Genomic DNA, 21,111 nt, shown 5'->3' with positions numbered 1-21,111 from the left:
TTTGTTAAGCCTAATGAAAACTGATTAAATAAAACAAGAGAAAATGAGACAATCTGGATGAGAAGGTAGGAGACACAAGCATTTGCAGAAGAAATAAAAATGTCAGTAGTCAAACTGGTTTGTTTGATGCTGTAGATGGCATTAAGCTGAAAGGCTTTTAATCTTTCTTCCTAAGCTTTCCTTGGTTTCAAAAGCACAGCTCATCAACTTCGTGTAATAACTTCCTCTAAAATCTCCTGCTAGGTAACCTCTTCTTAAAAAACATTTCCTGACACTGCCATAACAATCATCATGTGAGAACTGCTGCTCAAAGAGACTATTACAGGAAATTTTTCATCCTATCAGATGATCTCCTTTACTAAGAAAATACTTCAATGAAATAATCTCTATTGTCTTGTTACAGTGGAGATTATTTCCAAACAGAAAATGTATGCCTACATATTGACATCTCTGCCTCCTACAACTAGTGTAGCTCTGGCATATGGCTGAGAATAAACTATACTACTGTCAAAATGCTAGAGAAAAACTCTAAGTTTACTGAACTTCCTGTATAAATGCTTTTTTCAGAGTTTCACTGCAGATTTGTCTCTGGCTGTAGCACAGAAATGTCTCCAACTTCACAAAGATCTTGTTTCCTCCTTGACCCAGCTTATCTTTAAAAGTATAGATAAACCCAACCAGTTTGTTTTATCTCCAAATTCTGCAAGCATCTCTGGTTCCCACATCATGATTCTAATTATACTAAGCACTGACAGCAGCTGGCACAAAACTTCCTATTTTCTATGAAACCTCATTATTCAATAAGACTATTTTCTCTTAGCCTCAGCTAAACTTACACAGAATGACATAAACGGCAGTGCATAGAATGAATTAGGTTCTCAAGATGATTCCATCTGTTCTACCTTCCTTCCTGCTGGGAAACCTCAAAAAAAATTAGAATCATCACTATTATGTTAATGCAGGTAGCCCAGCCACAAAATAATGCTTACAGTGTTCCTATACAACCAGGTGCTTAGAATAGTAAACTAACATTGATTTGTCCATATGGCTCGCAAGAAGGGTGCCAAATATGACATGTAGAAAGGTGGATCAGTCTAACTTATGCTAACGATAATTCTACACTTTTCCATTACCTTTAAGAAATCCTTCTTATCTCTGTATCTATTTTGACCCAGTTGACTCTCAAATTTTTGCAGTTTCCTTCAGATGACTGTCTCACAGAAAATAATTACTTCTCTTACAGGACCACGTGAATTTTGTCAATACAGATTCACCTGTGCTATCCTTTTCATTCAGACTTATTCCATCCCCTGTAGCACATAAGACAAAAATTCCTCCTCCTCCTCCCTTTTGGTGTGACACTCCTTTTTGCTGCTGCCTTCACCAGCTCTTCCTTTGGTTTTGAACTTTCCTTTTCAAAGGAAAGCTACCAAATCCAGAACACTGTGCTGTCACTGTCTTCATCATTTGAGCATCAGATTGACAGCTTTATCTTTAAACATCTATATCCCATTTCTTTAAAATGCAGTTTAGAAATACATGTAGGCTTAAAAACTTTGAGGGATTTGACCCAGCTGACCTTCACTCTCAGCACACCTCACCTACTCTTTTTTTAGGTTGCTAGAACTGATGTAAATGTTATTCCAACCTTTACTCTTGCCACATGGAATCATACACCAGTACCTATACATCTCCTCTTTCTTTGTTGATTTCCCTCCCCACCAGGCTATTTGGCTGCAAAATATATTTTGGGACCAATTGTGCCAGAAGTATTGTACAAGGTAACATTTGAAATTATATCCCTTATATTGGTGAAGGGAGCTGAAGGGTACTTACCAATCTGGTGTTTGCTGTTTGCGACTGCGCAGACACAGGACGCTGCAAAAGACACACAAAGAGAATATAAACCTTGTGTTCTCCAAGACATTAGCATCCCTAACCACACTGCAAAGGAATGGTGAGTGCCCTAAAGCAAAAGGGAGTCCACAGATATATCTAACAGTTTCCATCCTCTCAGTTCAGATTTTCCTCGTATCCTCCACAAATGTATCCTGTCCCCACTCCAAACACAGCATTAATCTTAACCTCAGATGGGCTCAGCTGTGCAGAATGCATCTGGACATATACATAATTTTCAAAAGCACACAGAAAAGAGCTCTGCAGAATGGATTAATGAACTCAACTCCATTGATCAAAATTCATACTTTTGTAAGATAAGAAAGGAAAATATTAAATAGCTACATATTAAGGAGAATCAGACAATGTCAAGTAGAATTGTTCATAGAATGGAAGGGGTAAAAAAAATAGTAAAAGTCCTGAAATTCCAGAAGCCATTTCATTTAAATATCTCAACAATATTTCAGTTCTTGTCAAGAAACAAGATTCTATTTAACATTCCAAAACAGGTGTAAGAAACATCAATAGAATGTCAAAAAGTATTCTGTATTACTTATCTGGAATCAGGCCTACAGGAAAGATCAGTTTAATGACAGGGGTACGTTCAAAATAAAACTATTATCGTAGGAGTTTAGATTTTTCTTGCCTTCAGTGGTATTCAGGCTGCCTTCCTCCTCTCCACTGCCTAAGAGGAGCAAATGGTGTAAGAAAGGATTCTCAAGAGACCTATCTATCATTTCTTGCTGTACTACTGCCAAGTTCTTCTCTACAGTTGGTCTATACAAAACAGGTCAAGGTTCTTTTATTGCTTATGATTAATTGAAAGAGCTCCAACCCAAATCAACAATAAGTTACAAAGGAATCAGCTAAATTGTTCATTTCCCTAGAGGGAGAAATTATCAGAGTCAAACCAAAGAAATTGCAAAAGGAACTTGAAGTCCAGTCTGCTGAAACTCAGAAAACAGAATAACTATCTCATGACCAAGAATGCTGGTATCAGCATCTTTCCAAAGAAGCAGCTTTTACAGTGATTAAAGATAGCCTACATGAACTATCAAAACTTCAGACATCACAAAGGTGTTAAGAAAAACAAAAGAGGTTCAAAGTACCCTTTGCAACTGTGACTGCGAACAGAAGTATCAAAGATCCAACAATCTAAAATAAAATACATTCAGCAAAGAGCAGGCCAAACCATTCTTGAAGCATGTAAAGATCTATACAACTATTTAGCCGTGGGTTTTCCATTTAGGTACTTAAGAAAAACATGCTATAAAACTTTATCACTAGATTATAAGCACATTCCTGGCAAACACAGGTAAGGGGGACACCTGTCCCAAAAGATAAGTGAATCCTGTCTCATAACCATTGCTCTGACATATGAATCTTTGCACATTTCAACTGGCCAGGTCTTACACCTATTTGTGGGTTTTTCAGGCAAAATAAATCTCTAAGTTTAAAGCCTCCTTAAAATTCAATGCTTCCCAACAGATCAATTTTCTGAGACTGTCTTGTATAAATTAAGATAAAAGACATCAAATCATCAAGATCTGATCACATTACTCTAAGAGAAAAGGTTACTTTTTCTGGAATGGTTCCTAGTTTATCTGACATACCTTTTGTCTGTCACAAAGACCACCTTTATGGTCAGAGGGATCTGTATGAAATCCTATCTATTAAATTGGCCTTAGAAGCTTTGGACTTAGCCATACATCCTATAAATACTCAAATCTCACCTTACCAGCTATTCACCTCTCTCCTAGTGACTCAAGACTCAGAGTTTTACAAGGAGCAAAACGTTGCAATTTCTGTGAGTCTCCTCTATGCCAAAATGGACAGTGTATTGGTACTCTGCCACTGAACAAAAACAACTTTCCATTTCCTAACTGAACTTGAGCTATACAGCCATGCTGCATGTCCCTCACAGGAGCATATGCATCAGCTACAGAGAGTGTCAAGATATACCGCTTGCCTATTTGACTGAGGAGAAATGGCATTTGAAAGTCCAAATGACATAGGGGAACTCCCTGTCTTTTGTGAGTGCTCCACTTCCATAGATATTTTTAGAATCCATCCCAGCCAAAAAGAGATAGAGAAAAACTGTCCTTCGGCATTACAGTACTAAGAAAGCACTATCTCAGCAGAAAAAGTAATGGACAGTCACAGCTAGCCACATAATGCCCCAGTCCAAGGATCCACAGGAAAGAAAGTGAGATATTCCAGGAGTGAATGGGAAAGAAGCCTTAAATTTCAAACGCAAAAGGCTCTTTCTGCCTAGAAGAAGGTCTTGACATTCATAAAGCTCTAGGGTTCTGGAAGCTTGTTGTCCACAACAAAACAAAAGTGGCTGAATAGCCCATAGCTCAGGTGCATCCCCTGAGTTTCTTCTGTAGGTATGCTAGAAATCCAAATAACCTCACTCCTTGGCTCTCTCACCTGTGAGCCAAATCCAATGAGAACGACTTCCCTGCTATCCTCTTCAGCTCTGGCTTTTTGAAGTCACTTACCTGCAGCTTCTGGTACATATTTCTCCTGACAGATTCAGATGAATGATAAAAGGTCCTGCTTGACCGTTGGCCTGGATCCTGGCACACAAAGCCTATGGGCATCAGGAGACACATGAGAACTTTAAGACTGCCAAACCCTGAAATATAAACCTAGCATTCCTGTTAATGACCTCAGTCTATACATGATCTTCCTGTCCCTGCCCAAGGACCAAAAAAGGATGCTTTTCTTTTCTATACCTTGTTTTGTTTAATCGCAAACTGTACATCGCATTACGTTTTTTGAATGAAACTGGAACTTGCTCAAAACCAAGTACTTAAATCAGTAAGATGGTTTACTGAATAGCAGCTTAGAGATAGGCTCCATTTCTTAAACACTGAGCAGGCTACCAGATGACAACTCTGCCTCTTTTAGTATTACGGGTAAATTGAATCAAGTAACTGAACCAAGATGTACCAGGAATGCCTAAAAGGTGCTGTGCACTAGACTGTCATGCAGCTTTCACAATCATAACTCCACTCCTAACATTGGCTAACCAGAACCCATACATTCAACCTAAAAAAAAAAAAAAAAAAAAAACCAAACAGGAATACTGATTCTGAGGGCTAAACAGAAGTCACCCGCTAAAGAGAAAGAGTAGTGTCTTCAAATACCAAACTAGGGACTTGTAATACCAAAGCACCACAAGCAACCAGATTATTCTGAAGCTGAAATTTCCACATACAATTTCCTAGTGCTAAAACTGTTGCTCTCCTTAACTAGATTTCTCCTCTATTATACTCATCTAATAATGTGCAGCTCATAAAACTACCTTTTATGGGTTTTAAATGAGAGAAAGACTGAAGGAGCTTTTTGTAACACTCACCTACAAGAGTGAACATATCTGAGAGCATGCTAGCTTTGATCTTCAGGTCCAAAGGAGCATCACTATCCCCATATGCAACAGAGGACAAGAGGAATTATTTGTCTGGCATTAAATGAGAGGAATGCATCAATATCCAAGATATCTTCCAATATAGTTTCTTTATATTGGTCCTTAACACAGACATAATCAACATGGGAGGAAAACTAGGTGATTTTCACAAACACAGGTAAAGACAAACCAGCAACAGATTAATCTGTTTCTGTTTATTCTTTTTCACAGCTTTAGTCTTCTAATGCAGCAACCTATGGCCTTGTTTTAGATATGCTTGGCTAGAAACATTTTCTTTGAATGTATCTGTGCTACACTTCATGGAGTAGATAGAGGTTGCTGTCACAGAATTCTTAAAAACCACAACTACCTATGCCTCTTCCACATAAAATCATAAAATCAGACAGGTTAGTTCTAAAGGATGGGAACAAATGATTAGGGAAGGTGATAGATATGAAGAGATCAGACAGTGGGGACAGATGAGAAGCATCCATAATTTTACCCACTGAAAAATTCAATGAATACAGTTCAGATCAGACAGACAAAGTTTGATTCCTTGGGAGCAGAGGAATCAGCCATGTTCTACAGCACAGTGATAGATGACAACAGTTTGGACAAAGAAAATGGCAATCAAAACAAAGCAAATGATGCAGATGTGAGTTAGAGTTTTAAGTAGTAAAGGGTGCAAATAATTCAGTGTCTATGTATATGAGCACAAGCCACCAAACCAGGAAATTAAATGTTGTGGAAACATTCTAGTTGCACCTGAAAACAAAATGGGTACTGTAGCAGCTAGGGTTATGAACAGTGTTTGAAAAAATGTCTATGCAGTATAAAGAAGAAGTAGAAAAAAAAAATCAAGGGGAAGGTCAGATATGGCTATTCCAGGAACATATAACTTAAACCGTATTTATACCATCATAACTGAAATATTATTCACAGTACTACAATAGTGTATTGTGCAGCTGTGCTGTAAAGTTAAACGGTAGTCCAGAAGACACATATAGTTGAAGATCTACAAAAATAAATCCTCAAATTCAGCATAATGGACAAAACAACACTCACTCTTCAGATTTTTAGCTAAAGAGAGTACTAGACAAAAAATTTGAACCCAAGCATACATCTACGTACTCAAATCAAGCATAATGTCTGAGCTCTACTTGGACTCCAAAGTCTTAAAGTTTCAGCCAAGCAGATTGAAACCCCACACAATAGTCTGGAGGGTTTCAAAATTCATCTATGATGGGAGATTATGAAGTGTTAACAATGATGATGGACTGTGGAGGAGAAATAATTAAAAAGAAAATGGAATCCCAACCGGGTTCTTTCAAAAACTATTGCTGCAATACATTTGTTTATGCAAAGGGAAAAGCAAAGGACTATCCTCTCTGTCAATTAGCAGTAGGACAAATACTCTGCAGGAATCATGAAATCATGCCCTTCTAGGACCACAAGTTTCAAGGACAACTATCTCTAGCAACAATCCTGGCCTCATACTAAACTGGGAATCACTTACCAGGCCAACGATGGGGATAGGTTCACTTCCAACAGCCAGGGCTTGAGAGTGTCATCAATAAGGACATCAAAACCATACAGCTCTGAAAACACAGTGGACACTATAAGTTCACCTTATTGAACCTTTAAACATTCAGGTAAGGTCCAACATTAGAGTCTATCAGGTAATTTCTATCTATATAATTTATGTTAAAACCTGTGAACTCTCTAGAGCTGAAAAAATACTATTATTCCACAAGTGGGAAATTTTACTTCCTCAGAATCAAGATTAAATATATCCTGTTTGTGGGGGAAAGAGAAGAGCAGAAAATGAGTCTTAGGAAAGTATACAGAAAAATAAACTCTTTTGCTGTCCACAAACTGCAGTTCATGCAGAACTCTATTACTTGTTTTCACATAGAACTGTCACAAGCACAGCAGGTCCAATCTACTTCTTCCATTGGATCCTGGAAACAATAGAACTTCATTCTCCTTCTCACTTTTTAATCCCTATATTCATTGTTCCAGTCAGCTATCGAAAATCTCTCTTCTTTCAAGCATCAGTTTCTTTTCAATTATTCCTGTATGGTTTTCTGCAGTATCTCCACAGGAGTACAAGAGTCTCCTCAGCAACTCCATCTACATGGACAACCTCCCATAACTCTTCACCTTAATGACAGCTTGCCACTTTGTAGCAAACCTCTATAGAAATATTTCTGCTTAGTTTCTAAAACATTCAGAAGGTATTACATCTGCTAGATGTGTTCTGCTCTACACAGGTCAGATTGAAGCCAGCTTCCCATTCCAAGACTCATTTTACTATTTCACTCTATACACACATTCTCTATAGTTTGGAAAGAGTTGCAAGAAGGATGCTACACAAAGATGACTGTAAATCAGAAGCTGGCATTAATGCAATTCCCTCTTTCAGTGTTAAGAAATACAGTTAACAATCATCAGGGCAACTTATGCACATTTTTTCAAAACACTGCAGAACAGGGTATTGGCAGAGAAGAAGGATTTCCATGGAATCAACCAGTTCCCTAGTGCCTGGAGTGAAAGCAGGAGAATTTCTTTGCCATGCTGCTTTCCTTGAATTCTGGCCTTGGCCTTTTGTCACCTCCCTGACGTTGATGCTGGCTCCAGGGAGCTGGACTGCTTGACAAGATCTTCCTATGCAAACAGCTGTGCAAAAGCTCATGTAGCTTATAATGGGAAGTTAACAAGCTGTGGGGGGGGACTTGGAAGGGGAGGAAATGGCAGCAGAGTGAGTATTGCCTGCTCACTTTTCTAGACTGTGTAGCCAGACATTGAGTGGGAAGCAAAACAGCGGAGAGTTAAGGAGTTGGTTCACTCCAAAGAAATGAGGCTGAATCTACATTTGGCTCTCTTGCTCCCCAGACGGGAAAGGCTGCAGTAGAGGGAAAAGGAGGAGATGAGGATTATAAGTGTAAACATTAGCAAAGCATTTTGACCAGGAAAAATTTCTGATGATTTTAATATATTATTTCAAAATACAATCTCAGGTTTGGTGAAGACCTATGACTCTTAATGGCATAGCAAACTTCAGTACACAGGCAGCTCATGCCCAAGGCAAAAGAGCAATGAGTGGGCCTGTGGCAGCTGCTGGTCTGTGGCCTCCCAACCCCAGTCAGGAAGCAGAGCATTTTGTTTTGACTAGCTGCTGCTTCTTTTGCTGCTGGCCATTCCCTCCCTCTGCCCCTCAAAGGACCTTTGCTGTATTTTGACTCCTCTGACTTTGTCATCCTCTCCCACACTTTTCTGCCTTCCAGACCACTTGTTCTTTAAACCTCCCTCTTTCCCACCCAGTTACTCACTCTGTCCACTTTTACAAATACATATGGGAAACCTCTTGACCCTGGCTAGCCCTGGCCATGCTGCTGCTGCTTTACACTCCTTTCCCTTGTGTCTGCCTTGTTTATTAGGACACTAAGCTCTTCAGGGTATCCCTGTTGACAGAATTCCATTGTTAAACACAGATATCTAATGCCATCTGCAATGCCTTAGGGTCCTCCTAGGAAGACTCTGCTGCTGTTCCATGATGTCCCATGTCTCATGTATTCTAGGTCATATATACAAGTCCTCAACAGATGTCTCTGCTACTTCATGGCATCAGGAGCTATGCAATACCCATGTTCTGGCAAAAGAATCAAGCCTCACAGGTTCCCACATAGGGCTTAGCACAAAGCGGTTCTCAAGTCTGCCTGGGATACTAGGGCACAAACAGAAGATAAACTACCTGTGATTTCAGCTATCCTAGAAATATCTCCTTGGCCATCTTCCACATTTGGAAAATGCATTATCTAGATTAAACACAGAAGTATTAGTTCTACTGTGAAACTCCACTATTATTTGCAGAAACAAATATATAGGCAGCACAAAGATAGAGTCACATGAGCATAGCAAAATCAGAAGTATATCCTCTGCAATTACCAATTTAAGCAAGACTGCTATTTCCCTCTGAAGAGAGAGTAAAGAAAACAGAATGACTGAAAGAGAAACATACGCCTCAGGCTGTGGCAATGGTAGGCTTATGACAATCCACCTTGCACTACTGTTAAGGGAAGAATAGAAGAAACTTAGATATCAAGTTTCCACAGCACCTTCCGTTGCTTCCCCCCTCTTGCTACTACAATCCACAAAAACATGGTTCACTCTTGCAGTTTGCTAAAGAGACTGGAATTATATCAGGAGGTACCAGCTGTTGCCAAGACTCAGCAGGAACAGACTGCCTCTCCCCTCCAACTCCCATAGAGAAGTCACTGCTGACGGAGCTTCCCATCCTCCCAAGAAAAGGGCTAGCCTCAGACTAAAGTCTAAGAGCAACAGTTCAGACAGAGATTTTTTTTTTTTTGCCAATGGCATTCTTAAAGACTAAGAGGAAGGCTACAGACACGGTTTCAAGCTTTTTGGTGCTGATAAACTACAATGTATTCCAAGTTTGGCTTATGATGCAGTCAAAGACTGCACTGGCACTCCCTTTTAGAAAATATCCTCAAAGAAAGTGCTATTCTCTGTAAGTCTATAAACTAAGTCCCAAGTAATAGCCTGGAAGTGCAACAGTTTCATGATTTTGCATATGAATAAACTCAACTCCTAGAGGGTTGCTCTAATTCTGGTCTTTGTTTTCAGCTTGTTCACTGGGGAAAAAGAAGCAGCTTTACTGCAAAGTACATATTCTAGAATTCAGTGGAGGCAACCTGAGGTTATGAAGGGACACATATACACTGAAAAAAAAAGCTACATACTATGCAACTTCTCTGCTTTTGCAATAAAAAACAATCATCTAATTTTCATAGAATCATAGAACGGTTTGGGTTGGAAGGACCTTAATTATCATCTAGTTCCAACCCCCCTGCCATGGGCAGGGACACCTTCAAATAGTCCACGTTGCTCAAAGCCCCGTCCAACCTGGCCTTGAACACTTCCAGGGATGGGACATCCACAACTCCTCTGGGCAACCTGTTCCAGTGTCTCACCACCCTCACAGGAAAGAATTTCTTCCTTACATCTAACCTAAATCGACCCTCTTTCAGTTGAAAACTGTTACCCCTTGTCCTATCACCACACTCCCTGCTAGAGTCCCTCCCAACCTTTCCTGCAGGCCCCCCTTTAAGTACTGGAAGGACACTATAAGGTCTCCCCAGAGCCTTCTCCAGGCTGAACAACCCCAACTCTCTCAGACTGTCCTCACTGGAGAGGTGATCCAGCCCTCTGACCATCTCTGTGGCCCTCCTTGGGACTGACTCCAACAGGTCCATGTCCTTCTTATGTTGGGGGCCCCAGAGCTGGACACGGTACTCCAGGTGCAGTCTCACAAGAGTGGAGTAGAGGGGGAAAATCACCTGCCTCAACCTGCTAGTCATGCTTCTCTTGATGGAAGAATTTCCCTTTTGCACTCTAAATAATACAGTTTTACTCCCTTTTTTAGACAACTCTATTTTAACAGAGAAAGGCTTTATCTCTCAAGGTTATTACAAGAAAGGGCCCAACAAGAGAGCACAGAATTATTCCACATGTCGGTGTTCTTGTCTACTTCAAGAGAAGCAGTCTGCACTTGCCAGAGTTTGTCATACTAGCTTGGCCAAATGTGTAATTACCTCACTTAGAGTCACTGTCTTCACAATAGGTAACCAGAGAAAGTTCACCACCTGTAAGATAACTTCTCAACTGTTTTTGCCTTCTACTGAAGCCTGAAGGACACTTAGTCACATTCCCAATAATAGTCTTCAGAAGTGGCTTAATTTCAGGGTGCCTACATAGAAACACAGAATATCTCAAGTTGGAAGGGACCCATAAGGATCATCAAGTCCAACTCCCTGCTCCTTGCAGGACTACCTAAAACTAAATCATACGACTAAAAGCATCAACGCTCCTTGAACTCTGACAGGGTTGGTGCTGTGACCACTTCCTTGAGGTGGCTGTTCCAGTGACCGACCACTCACTCTCTCAGTGAAGAACCTTTTCTTAATGTCCAATCTGAACTTCCCTGACATAGCTTCATTCCATTTCCTCGTGTCCTGTCACTAGTCACCAGATAGAGATCAGCAGCCCACCCTCCATTGCTTCCCTTGAGGAAGTTGTAGGCTGCAATGAGGTCATCCCTCATCTTCCTCTTCTCCAAGCTGAACAAGCCAAGTGACCTCAGCCACTCCTTATAGGTCTTGCCCTCGAGACCTCTCACCACCTTGGTTGCCCTCCTTCTACATAAACCACTACTCTCTTTGGTAAAGAGAAGATTACAGTTGGGCTCATCACCTGTACCAAAATCAGACTCAGAATCATCCTTCTACTCTGAAGTCAGAAAAGTTAATACAGCCATCTTCATCAAAGAACAGGAGTCTTGGTGCAAATTGGGCTGCCTTTATAATCCTAATCTTACAGGGTAGATAATTTATCACCCATGAAGGAGAAAGTTCTTCAACCCAGTGTGTGATATCATAGTAAACAAAGAGGTTAACATCCCAATAACCACCTTTGGACATCATTTACTTTATGCCATTGAGGAACAGAAATACTGCTCCTTGTTCTTCAACAAATTTAGGTGGCCAAATTAAGAAAATGTAGTAGCAGATAGATCAAAATAAAAGCCATCATACTCCATAAATACATGGGCACATGAGATGAAGGAGAAAAAGAGCATGTTTCCTGACTTCATTAGCCCAAGTTCTTCTGATTTCAAGCTCCTAAACTTCAACAACCTTAGCGCCCCAAGCAAACCAGGAGACAAGAATAGCCTGGTGTTCCTCATTTCCATGTTCTCATCTATCTGCTAAAGGCCTTAATGTCACTACAAGAACCAATGGCAATAGAAAATGGAATGAAAATCCATGGTTGATTCAGACTTTGGTAACACAAGTCCACTGATGACAAATTGACAATGCTGGTCATTTCTTTATCACTGCTTTGGGAAGAGTTAATTCTTCCTAGGTCTGCCCCAGTATGCTGAGAAAGAAACAGGTGCTACCAAGCTGAGAACAGCTTCCTAAAGAAACCAGAAAGCCTCTGCAGCAACAGGGACTCTGTCTCTGTCAGCTGAGCTCTAGGTGCTAAATCATCAACAGTTAGGTACCATTTAGAGCTACGAAGTGACAAATAAGGAAAACAGTGCAGGGATAGACTCTTACTCCTACAGGAGCTATCACTAGACCTATCCCTTGAACTTCTTTTACCCTGCAGGCTCAGCTGGCAGTTTTGTTAAATTCTGAAGATATCACTATATTACAAAACCTAACCTGGCACATTGGATCATCAAAAGACCTGTCCTGAAAGGTACAGGACTCCTGAATCTGATGGTAGGACTCTAAGGACCATCTTTTTCAGATTCAAAATGGCTTCTTTACATACTGGCTTTAAAGCAAAGACTGACAGTAAGGGTATAAAAATAGAATAGATTAAGCTTTGCAAAAAAAAAAAAGATAAGCATGGGGAATAACTGTTCTGCTTTTCCTTGACATGTCATCTATGAAACCAGAGAAAGATACAGGATATGTGTATGGTATATGTATGGCTGACCTAAGTCTCTAAGCAGGGACTCACCTATACTCAAGCCAAAAAAGTCTGCACAGAAACTCCTTAAGAATCTCACAATTTTAGTGTCCTCCAAATTCATTATGGAGCAGGTCAACACTGTTCAGTACTACAAAAGGCTACCATTACCCCAAACAGGTCAGCCGCTACCACTAAGAAAATTAAATGCTCATAAAGAACAGCAACCTCGATGGTTGAGAACCGATGATTAGATACAAGTGAAGACTTTAAGCATTTAGCGCCAGGTCAGCACCACTCAAGTAGTACAATAGTTTATTGTTTCCTCTATACCATCTTAATGCAGATGTGACCAGAAGCATAACCCTGACCAATTCAGCCTTATGACAAAGGAGCAGTTAAGTAAGAAACTCACTGCTTTGGTGGGATGAACATGCCTGTTATCCTACCCTGCCCTGCCTTTTTGATTGCAGAAGAGCTCAAGTGTCATGGCTGGGTTGACTAGAGCTGGGAACAAAACAAGGGACTTCAATCCATTGCTTCTTCAAGCTCATGTTTCAGTGAGTACAGAAAATGGTGCTACACTGGATGCTGGCAAAAATCAATGCTGCACTCAGTTGCCTTCATTAGCTATCATAAAGAACAAAATAGAGGCTTGAGATCACATTAATAGTTCATGAACAAAGCTGCAACAAAATCATGTAGTACTTACATCACTTTCTGTGATGCACTTCAGAGGAACAAAACTACTGAGCATCCCAAGTCATTTAAGAACTGATTATTACTAGAATGCAGTAAACAGCTCACATGACATGGCCAAAAGGGGACTCATTACAACCTTTCACAAATTGTCAGCAGCACTCCACTTTGATATTAGAAAAAGAATCATCCTGACCTACCACTCTCACTTTCTAGGCAATCGTGGTTACCCGGAACCATACAGACTGTCTCACCAGTCTTATCTTAGAACATGAAGCCATGAATGGAGTCTCTTCTCTTAAATCTAGAAAACAAGTCTATTACATTAAAAAAAAAAAAACAAAAAAACAAACATTTACATGGGAAAGGAATGTAGGACCACAGCAGTGCTAAACTGTTAGACAAATAAAGTGGGCAACCTAATATAGACAAGTAAGTACTTGTGATTTAATTTTTAGCAAGAAGGTGGCAATTGTGCTGGAGTCTTATTCTCCAGAACAGCATGACAAAGACTATAGTAGAATACACATTCAGTTAGTCTTATTTTTCTAGAAGCTTTCCAAACAAGGCCTACCTCTGTACCTGAATCTCAGTTACAGGTTTCTGAAGTCTGAGATACTTTTCAAATGATCAGTCTTTCTCAGGACATACATGCAGTTTCATTGTTCACAGCCCAGAATGAAAAAAAAGGCTCTAGGGAGCCTCTGCATGCTGCCTTGAAATCTTCATTCCCAGTTTTCTCCTTCATGTTAGCAGCTATGAACTCAGCCACCCTGAACATTTCCAGCTAGAAAAGCTGTCTTTTTTACAATAGGGTTAAAAGTGGCACAACCAAAGAGTGTCAGAACAAGACACATGGATGAAGAATGAGCCATACAGCATGACAAGGGCAGTTCAAATCCTTGGGACAAGGACCACCACTTAATTGTGGGGGAAGGTGGCAGAAACTACTGAGCTCTGGAAATGCCTCAGGCTCCCTAGGGAAGCAGCACGGCTCCTACTTAAGCCCTCTTTCCTGGGAAGCTCTTAATTTATGTTTACACTGAAATAAATGGAACAAAACAGTTTATTTGTGGGGGAGCATCTGAGAGGGTGGTTAGTGCAGCCCTGGGGAGGCAGCAGGAAGTGGGATAACCTCCGAGCCAGGCCCAGCAGAAAGTACACGAGGAACATTAGTTTCCACATACAGAGCTCAGAGGAATCTAGAGACACAACTGAGGGAGGAAAAGAGAGAAGCAAGAGGCAGTTAAAGATTTTTGGTGCGTTTTTTTTTAATCCAGTTGTTGATATTTCTGGAGTAGCTGATAAACTGTCACTTCCCTAAAACTATTATCTAACTCATAAATCCCCATGTATGCCAAGGTTCTCCAACTTTGAACAAAGGCATCAGAGTTAGTCAGGAGAAGCTAAAGCCAGAGAGGTAGCTAGTCTGGCAAATAACTAAACAACATATTAGCCATGGCTCCTCCTTGATTTTTGACTGTCTCATCACCCCTAAATATCCAAAGATGACAGTATTTGTTACGAGTGTTGAAAGCTGTAGAATTGAATACCCAAGTGTAATGCAAGGACCACACAAATGGATTTACTTGTCACAGCTAGTTTAAATATAAGTCCCAATACCTAAACACAGGATAGCTTAAGCCAAGCTTGGTCTTTGGTTTAAGCACTGACTGAGACTAATTCTAGACTAACTTCCCCTGCCCCAAGACTCCATCTTCATGCACGTATCCACACAAGCAAAGGGCGGCTAAGAGCAGGAGGAGGCCTCTTTAGGGAAGATTGGGAAGCAGCCACTGGAAAGCGGGAGAAGGCACACTGTGGTACCAGCCGCTGCTTTCTGGACCTCGTCCCAGCATCTGCTGCCAGCGAGTTCTCAAGTCCCTTTGCCAGCACATAGTTCTGCACCCAGCTTCTGCCAGAAATAGGCTTTGACGCCACCATGCGGCACTCTCACACAAGCACAAGCCCAGAAGCATTTACCACCACCATCATTCCAGGTACTACATTACACATTCCTCCCTAGTCCTCAGATGCATGTAAGACAGTAATTCAGAACTACATAGGGCTAGATGGCTCAACAGAAAATATTAAATGCTCTAAGTGGATGTTCAATCATTCACAGCCATCCTTTGCAAGGGCACTAGTGGGTCAGTAACTTCAACTTTCCAGCACTTCCCCAGTTCCCTTTCAAATCCCTTTTCTACCATGAGATTCTGATGAATGACACTGGCTCAGGGGCAACTGTGAGCCAACATCCCCTGCCCTCTGAGATGCCTACACTGACAAAAAAAAAACACAAACAAACAGTATCTGGCTTCTCTGCAATAGGGAATGCACATTTCTCTGTAGTATCAGAAAGCTGGAAGTTTCCAACAGTGCTCAAGAACCAATCAACAAAGATGCCCCCAAGGTCTTACCAAAGCAGCTGCCACGATGTGAAAGAAAAGTTTTACAAGCTGTGGCAATGGTCAACTCAGCAGAAACTACAGTCTTGATAATCAGGTCCTCCACATTCGCCATCAATGCTGCAAGGAGAGGAGGAAAAAAAAAAAGAAAAAAAAAAAAGGAAAAAGTAGATTCTGAAGTAGTACACAATATCTAGAAAAGCATGAGAATATGCATATGGACAGATACCTTTGTGAATCAAAGCATGTGAGAGCCTATGGATGTCAAAGCAATGATGTTTGGAAATCCATGCAAGCATAAGTATATAGATACATGCGTAAGTATCCTAGTGCAAAAAAACTCACAAATGAGCATGATACCAGTGAGTTTATGTACAGTGCAAGTAAGCAGAAACATGTGGCAAGCACATCAGCACAAGTCAGCTGGAGTCTGATCACCACCCACTCAGAGTATTAGGAAGGATTAAATAAGAGTGGGTTAGTGAGATAAACCCTTAAACTACAGAGAATAAGCCATAGCCACTGATACACAAAAATTTTTCGTGTGGACTTTTATGAGATAACTGTTATGTGATGTTGCACCTTCCTCTAAAGCAGCTGTTCTCATACCTTGATTCACAAATCATTCCAAAATTATATGACTGGTGACAGCTCCCAGTCCTGCTGACCTATAGATAATCTGCAGTTTCAGTAAGGAAGCTCTCTCCAGCTCCTGTCTAACACTATAAACAGAGCTCAAAAACAGGAATCTGAGCTGACAGAGGGAGCAAAAGGCAAGAAAAGATGCACATTAGATATAGACCTGGATTCTACACTGGTCTTGGGATGAGTCATGCAATAGAAAGAACACCACACTTAGCTTCTGTTTTCAAGGACAAGCAATAGAGAAGTGAGAGGAGGAAGGAATGAACAAACACTGCAGTCTCAGTCTGAAAAGTTAGTAGGGATGATAGGACAACCTTCCCCAGCCCTCAAAGGGAGAACAAGCAAACACAGAAGACCTCCAGCAAACCCACACAGACATTTGGTAATCCCTGTCCCAAGGAAAATCTCATACAAACCACTTGACTAGAGAGTTCGATTTAGGCCTACAATTACTATTTCTCATGTTAGATGATGACATGCAGGGACCTGAATAATTACACAGGAGCATGCAAGCAAATTCAGATGTGAATTTCTGTGCCAGAAGACAAATAAGTGGAAGCAACAGAGCACGGGAATGTCTAAGTGCACACAAACATCCCAGAGCACAAAAATCTTGCCAGCCCAGACATGGCCAGCACTTTCCTGCCAGCATTCTGACTGCCTGTGACCAGAACCAGATGCATCAGAGAAAGGTGCAAGAAGACTTGTAATGGATAGTTAGAGAAACCTGCTTGCATCACTCAGCAGCTTAGTCAATAATTAAGTGTATATGTTTTATACTTTAGATTGGGTTGGGGTGTGAAAACGTATTAATATAAATAACTATGAGTACACAGCTTACTGAAAACATATGGTGCAAGTGACTGAACAGCCACACACACATATGATGGGAAAAGTCTACTTCCATCTGAAAGCCAGATTCAAACCCCTTCCTCCAACTTTAAAGTGTTCGCTGGCAACATTTGCAACTTGGGCATAGCTGCTATCATTAGTATTACCGATGCCTCAGTATCACAGGTAACTTATCCTTTAAAGGATATACCTGGATTCTGCTCTGCAGATTCATTTACTCCCAGCAGACCTGGCAAAGGTGTGGAAGAGGGAGCTATTTTATATGAAACACAGACTGAAATGAAAACACCCAGCAAAAACCTGAGCCATGGAAAGATGACACCACATCCAAGAGTCATTCAAACTGGCACAGTTCTCCAGAGGTTGGTCACTCATCAGATTGAACAGGCCATGGGAGCAGTAGAGGGAGGGAAGCTTTTAGAAGGAATGGAATGACCTTAAGAAACGGGAAATGTAGGTAAAATATTAAGAAACACACCCTGAGAAAGTCTCAGAATATTATTTGCAAAAGGGAAGGGGTAGACCTCATATCTGGGGACAGGACTCATCTCTGGGGATAGAGAATAAATGCACAGCTCTACTGAGTAGGCTGTAAGGAACAGCGCTTCCCTCCACCCTGCTCTGGTGCTAAATGGGACTCACTGGGGCTCTCCCCTGTCTTCTTAGGATTTGCACTAGTGAGATGATTAAGATCCAAAAAGGAATAAAAGAACAAGATCTGTACTGACCTGCGGTGTCTCTCCCCTCTTGTTTTAAGTACCTCAGCATTGCACTCATGCTCCACTTGTTTCCATAATCCTCTACTTCAGGATCATCGCAGCTAAAAATAGATGAAAGAAGCAAATTGACACCACTGGCCTACCTCTATGGACTTGCACCAGCCTTAGACTAACAGGTAAATTGATCCAATCTCTAGAGATCAAGTTCCATTTTCCAGCCAAGTACCTGACATAATCTCCACTCTTCTTGTTGACACTGTAGTTGGTCAGATGCATGAACTGGTTTTTAATGTTCTTGGATGCCTGGTCATACCTCACTGTTGCAAACCTGTAAAGAGGGATAAAGATTCACAGTATTTCTTGAACAAGTGACATGCTTCCTAATTACGACCTACTACACAGACCACTCAAACAACAGCTAGGGAGAGAATGCATGTAATGAGACATCACCAAATGCAACCTCTCCTCACAAAAAATACAGTTTATTCTCAAGGGCCACATCCAGGTGCATTTAGCCTCTTTTTCAGTGTCTTGGAGCAAGGAGGTCCATTTGTTCTCCTGGGAGTTTTCACAGCCTAACAGTGTATGCATCACACTAAGCACACTTTTTCTCAACTTCTTAGATTTGTGGTCCTCTGGCATTCTGGCCAAACTGGCCACTTCACTTTAGACAGTCAGTGTCACAGTCCCTTCAATTTCACAACAGGATCTACCATAAATACATAAAATCCACTGGTCCTGGGAAATGTAGACATTCAGAGAAATCATACTACATACACGTCCCACAGTCAGTATTTCCTGAAGTCTCCTACAAGCACAGCTCAGTTATTGTGTACTCCAATGATGCCTTAGGAAAGGCTGAGAGTGGGAACAGATTTCTACCAACAACAACTACACAACCTAGAACTACCAATCCTCTTTCTCAAGAGGCATCCAGGAAACCAGGTACAACCTGCAGGCCAGACCAATTTGTCTAACAAGGTAGCAACTGCTCCAGGGTGCTGTCACTCTCTGGGACTACGCAGCCCTTCCATATCTCAAAGATGTCACCTAGCTGTGTACAAGGAAAGGGACTGTAGGGAAGATCACAATCAGGAGCAAGACACTGCTACAAGCTTATCTAGTCTCTGTATGAACCCTGTTACAGCCAAAAATACCACAGTTAAATCAGCCTGTTTATTAAGGAAACAGTGGTAACCTCCTGATTAAAAGGCATTACCTGTACTGTAACCAAGTACCCCATCACCATTCCCTTAGCCATACACTGCCATAACAGATGTTTGTGTTGAAATGAATCACAGAACTGATCCAAATGAAAAATAGCCCAGGATTTTGGTTTGTAAAGTGTTTGAGGGATTAATTTTTTTTTGGTTTTGTGTTGAGGGGAAAGCAGAGGGAACAGGATGTGAAAAGAGTGCAAAAGGACAAAGGTAGATCAGCTTCCTGATCCAGCTACAAAGTTGTAACTCCATAAATTTTTTTTTCCCCCTCCAGTGGTCACACAGACATAAATTACACATAGTCTTTCCTCAGCTATCCACCTTCATTTTACCTGCACAATCGTGGCACAAGAGTACCTGTCCTGCACAGCAAGCTGTCTAAAACCAGCCTTTTTTGCTAAGCTATTTATTAAATCAGATCAGTTCACTGTATGGGTACAGAAACGCTTGTGGTATCCACCACAAGCCCCTGAATAAGCACAGGAGTACAGATAAAACTGCACTGAAGCAATATAAACAGTAATCTTATCGATAGCACACCTCTTTAAGAAGAGGTTGAATGAATGCTGAAACAATATAAGCTTCTGGAGGAGGGGAAGGAGCTTCTTGCAACCAACTGCTAGTACAGTTGCCCATGCTGCCCCTCCATTCCATTTTGCACTGTGCAGCCAGAGAGGATCCGATCATATATCTGTGCCAGGAAAGGAAAGGGTCAACATAAGAATGGGAACAGCAGCCAGGAAGAGTGTAGGACTGTTTCTCTTGATAGTCATGCCAACTTAAAGTGTTTATAATTATATCTTGTGCAAAAGTTGCTTTCTAAAGGTATAGTTGCATGATCAGCCTTTGGCAATCTAAGGATGCACTGCAGCTGAAAGCTCATCAACTGCTCAGTTGCACACTCCAGCCACTCTACTTGGTCTGCTTCACACATTAGGTAGCCACAGGCTAGTCAGATCACTTCATAGATCTGACCGACCAGCAGCCTGAGCAAATATAGAAAGATACCAGTTAAATTTCCATCAGATGCAGGTACACCCTCTTTCAGATATAACAAAGGAAAGTATTAGCATGCAGAGTCAGGACAGAAAGAGGGCAGTGCCTTCATTTTAGGAACAGGCCACGGACCAACTTTAAAAAAAAAGCAAACATTAAGCAGAGGATAATACTAGCTGTGGCAACATTTGCAAAATCGTGCATCCAGACAAGGACATGACATCAAGTTAAATATAATAGAATAGTTCCAGTTGGAAGGGACCTACAATGAATCATCTAGTCCAACTGCAATCATTTTCTTATTCTGCATCTAATCAATTCCTGTTTCAATATATATTTTAGGCCTCAGACTTTGGAGAAAAACAAAAATAAATTTAAAAAAAAAAAAAAAAAAAAAGATTGAGGACCGAATACAGGGCATCTGGTTGGCAGAATGACCTGTATGAGCCACTGCTAACCACCACAGCTCATAAGAGTAAGCATGATCTAGTTCAAAAAAAAAAAAAAAACAACAAAACAATCAACAAGAGAAAAAAAAAAAACCTTCTTCACTCTGACCATCCTCCTATAGCTGAAGATGCCAATGTCTCGAAAGAGATAAAAGGGAGTAAGCAAGGGTAAAGTGGAAGTCAGAGATATGCTATCCTAAGAAGCCCTGGTAAGAGGAAAAAAAAGTACCAAGGAGAGCAGGGTTAGTTGTAAGAAAAGGAGAACAGATCTGGGGGAAGCCTCAAAGCAGGAAAAGGGAGGCAGTGCTC

The 21,111-nt window shown here is 40.9% G+C and overlaps 1 protein-coding gene across 5 annotated transcripts in view; it reads right to left on the bottom strand.

The window, feature by feature from the left end:
• The window catches only part of TTLL5 (tubulin tyrosine ligase like 5), a 146,612-nt gene that overhangs the window by 98,094 nt on the left and 27,407 nt on the right, over positions 1 to 21,111 (bottom strand). For all 5 annotated transcript variants that reach the window (XM_042791291.1, XM_033008589.2, XM_033008590.2 and 2 more), the window contains 7 exons: positions 18,364 to 18,465; positions 18,147 to 18,238; positions 15,934 to 16,041; positions 6,828 to 6,909; positions 5,264 to 5,325; positions 4,401 to 4,492; positions 1,837 to 1,878 (listed from right to left, as the gene is read on the bottom strand). In XM_042791291.1, the coding sequence (XP_042647225.1) occupies positions 1,837 to 1,878; positions 4,401 to 4,492; positions 5,264 to 5,325; positions 6,828 to 6,909; positions 15,934 to 16,041; positions 18,147 to 18,238; positions 18,364 to 18,465 (580 nt within the window). The remainder of the gene's footprint in view (positions 1 to 1,836; positions 1,879 to 4,400; positions 4,493 to 5,263; positions 5,326 to 6,827; positions 6,910 to 15,933; positions 16,042 to 18,146; positions 18,239 to 18,363; positions 18,466 to 21,111) is intronic.

The sequence above is a fragment of the Tyto alba genome, unplaced genomic scaffold (genome assembly GCF_018691265.1).
Source record: "Tyto alba isolate M040663 unplaced genomic scaffold, T.alba_DEE_v4.0 Super-Scaffold_18, whole genome shotgun sequence".
Taxonomy (NCBI): domain Eukaryota; kingdom Metazoa; phylum Chordata; class Aves; order Strigiformes; family Tytonidae; genus Tyto; species Tyto alba.
The sequence above is the reverse complement of the archived record's forward strand: the minus strand, read 5'-3'. Positions and strand labels throughout refer to the sequence as shown.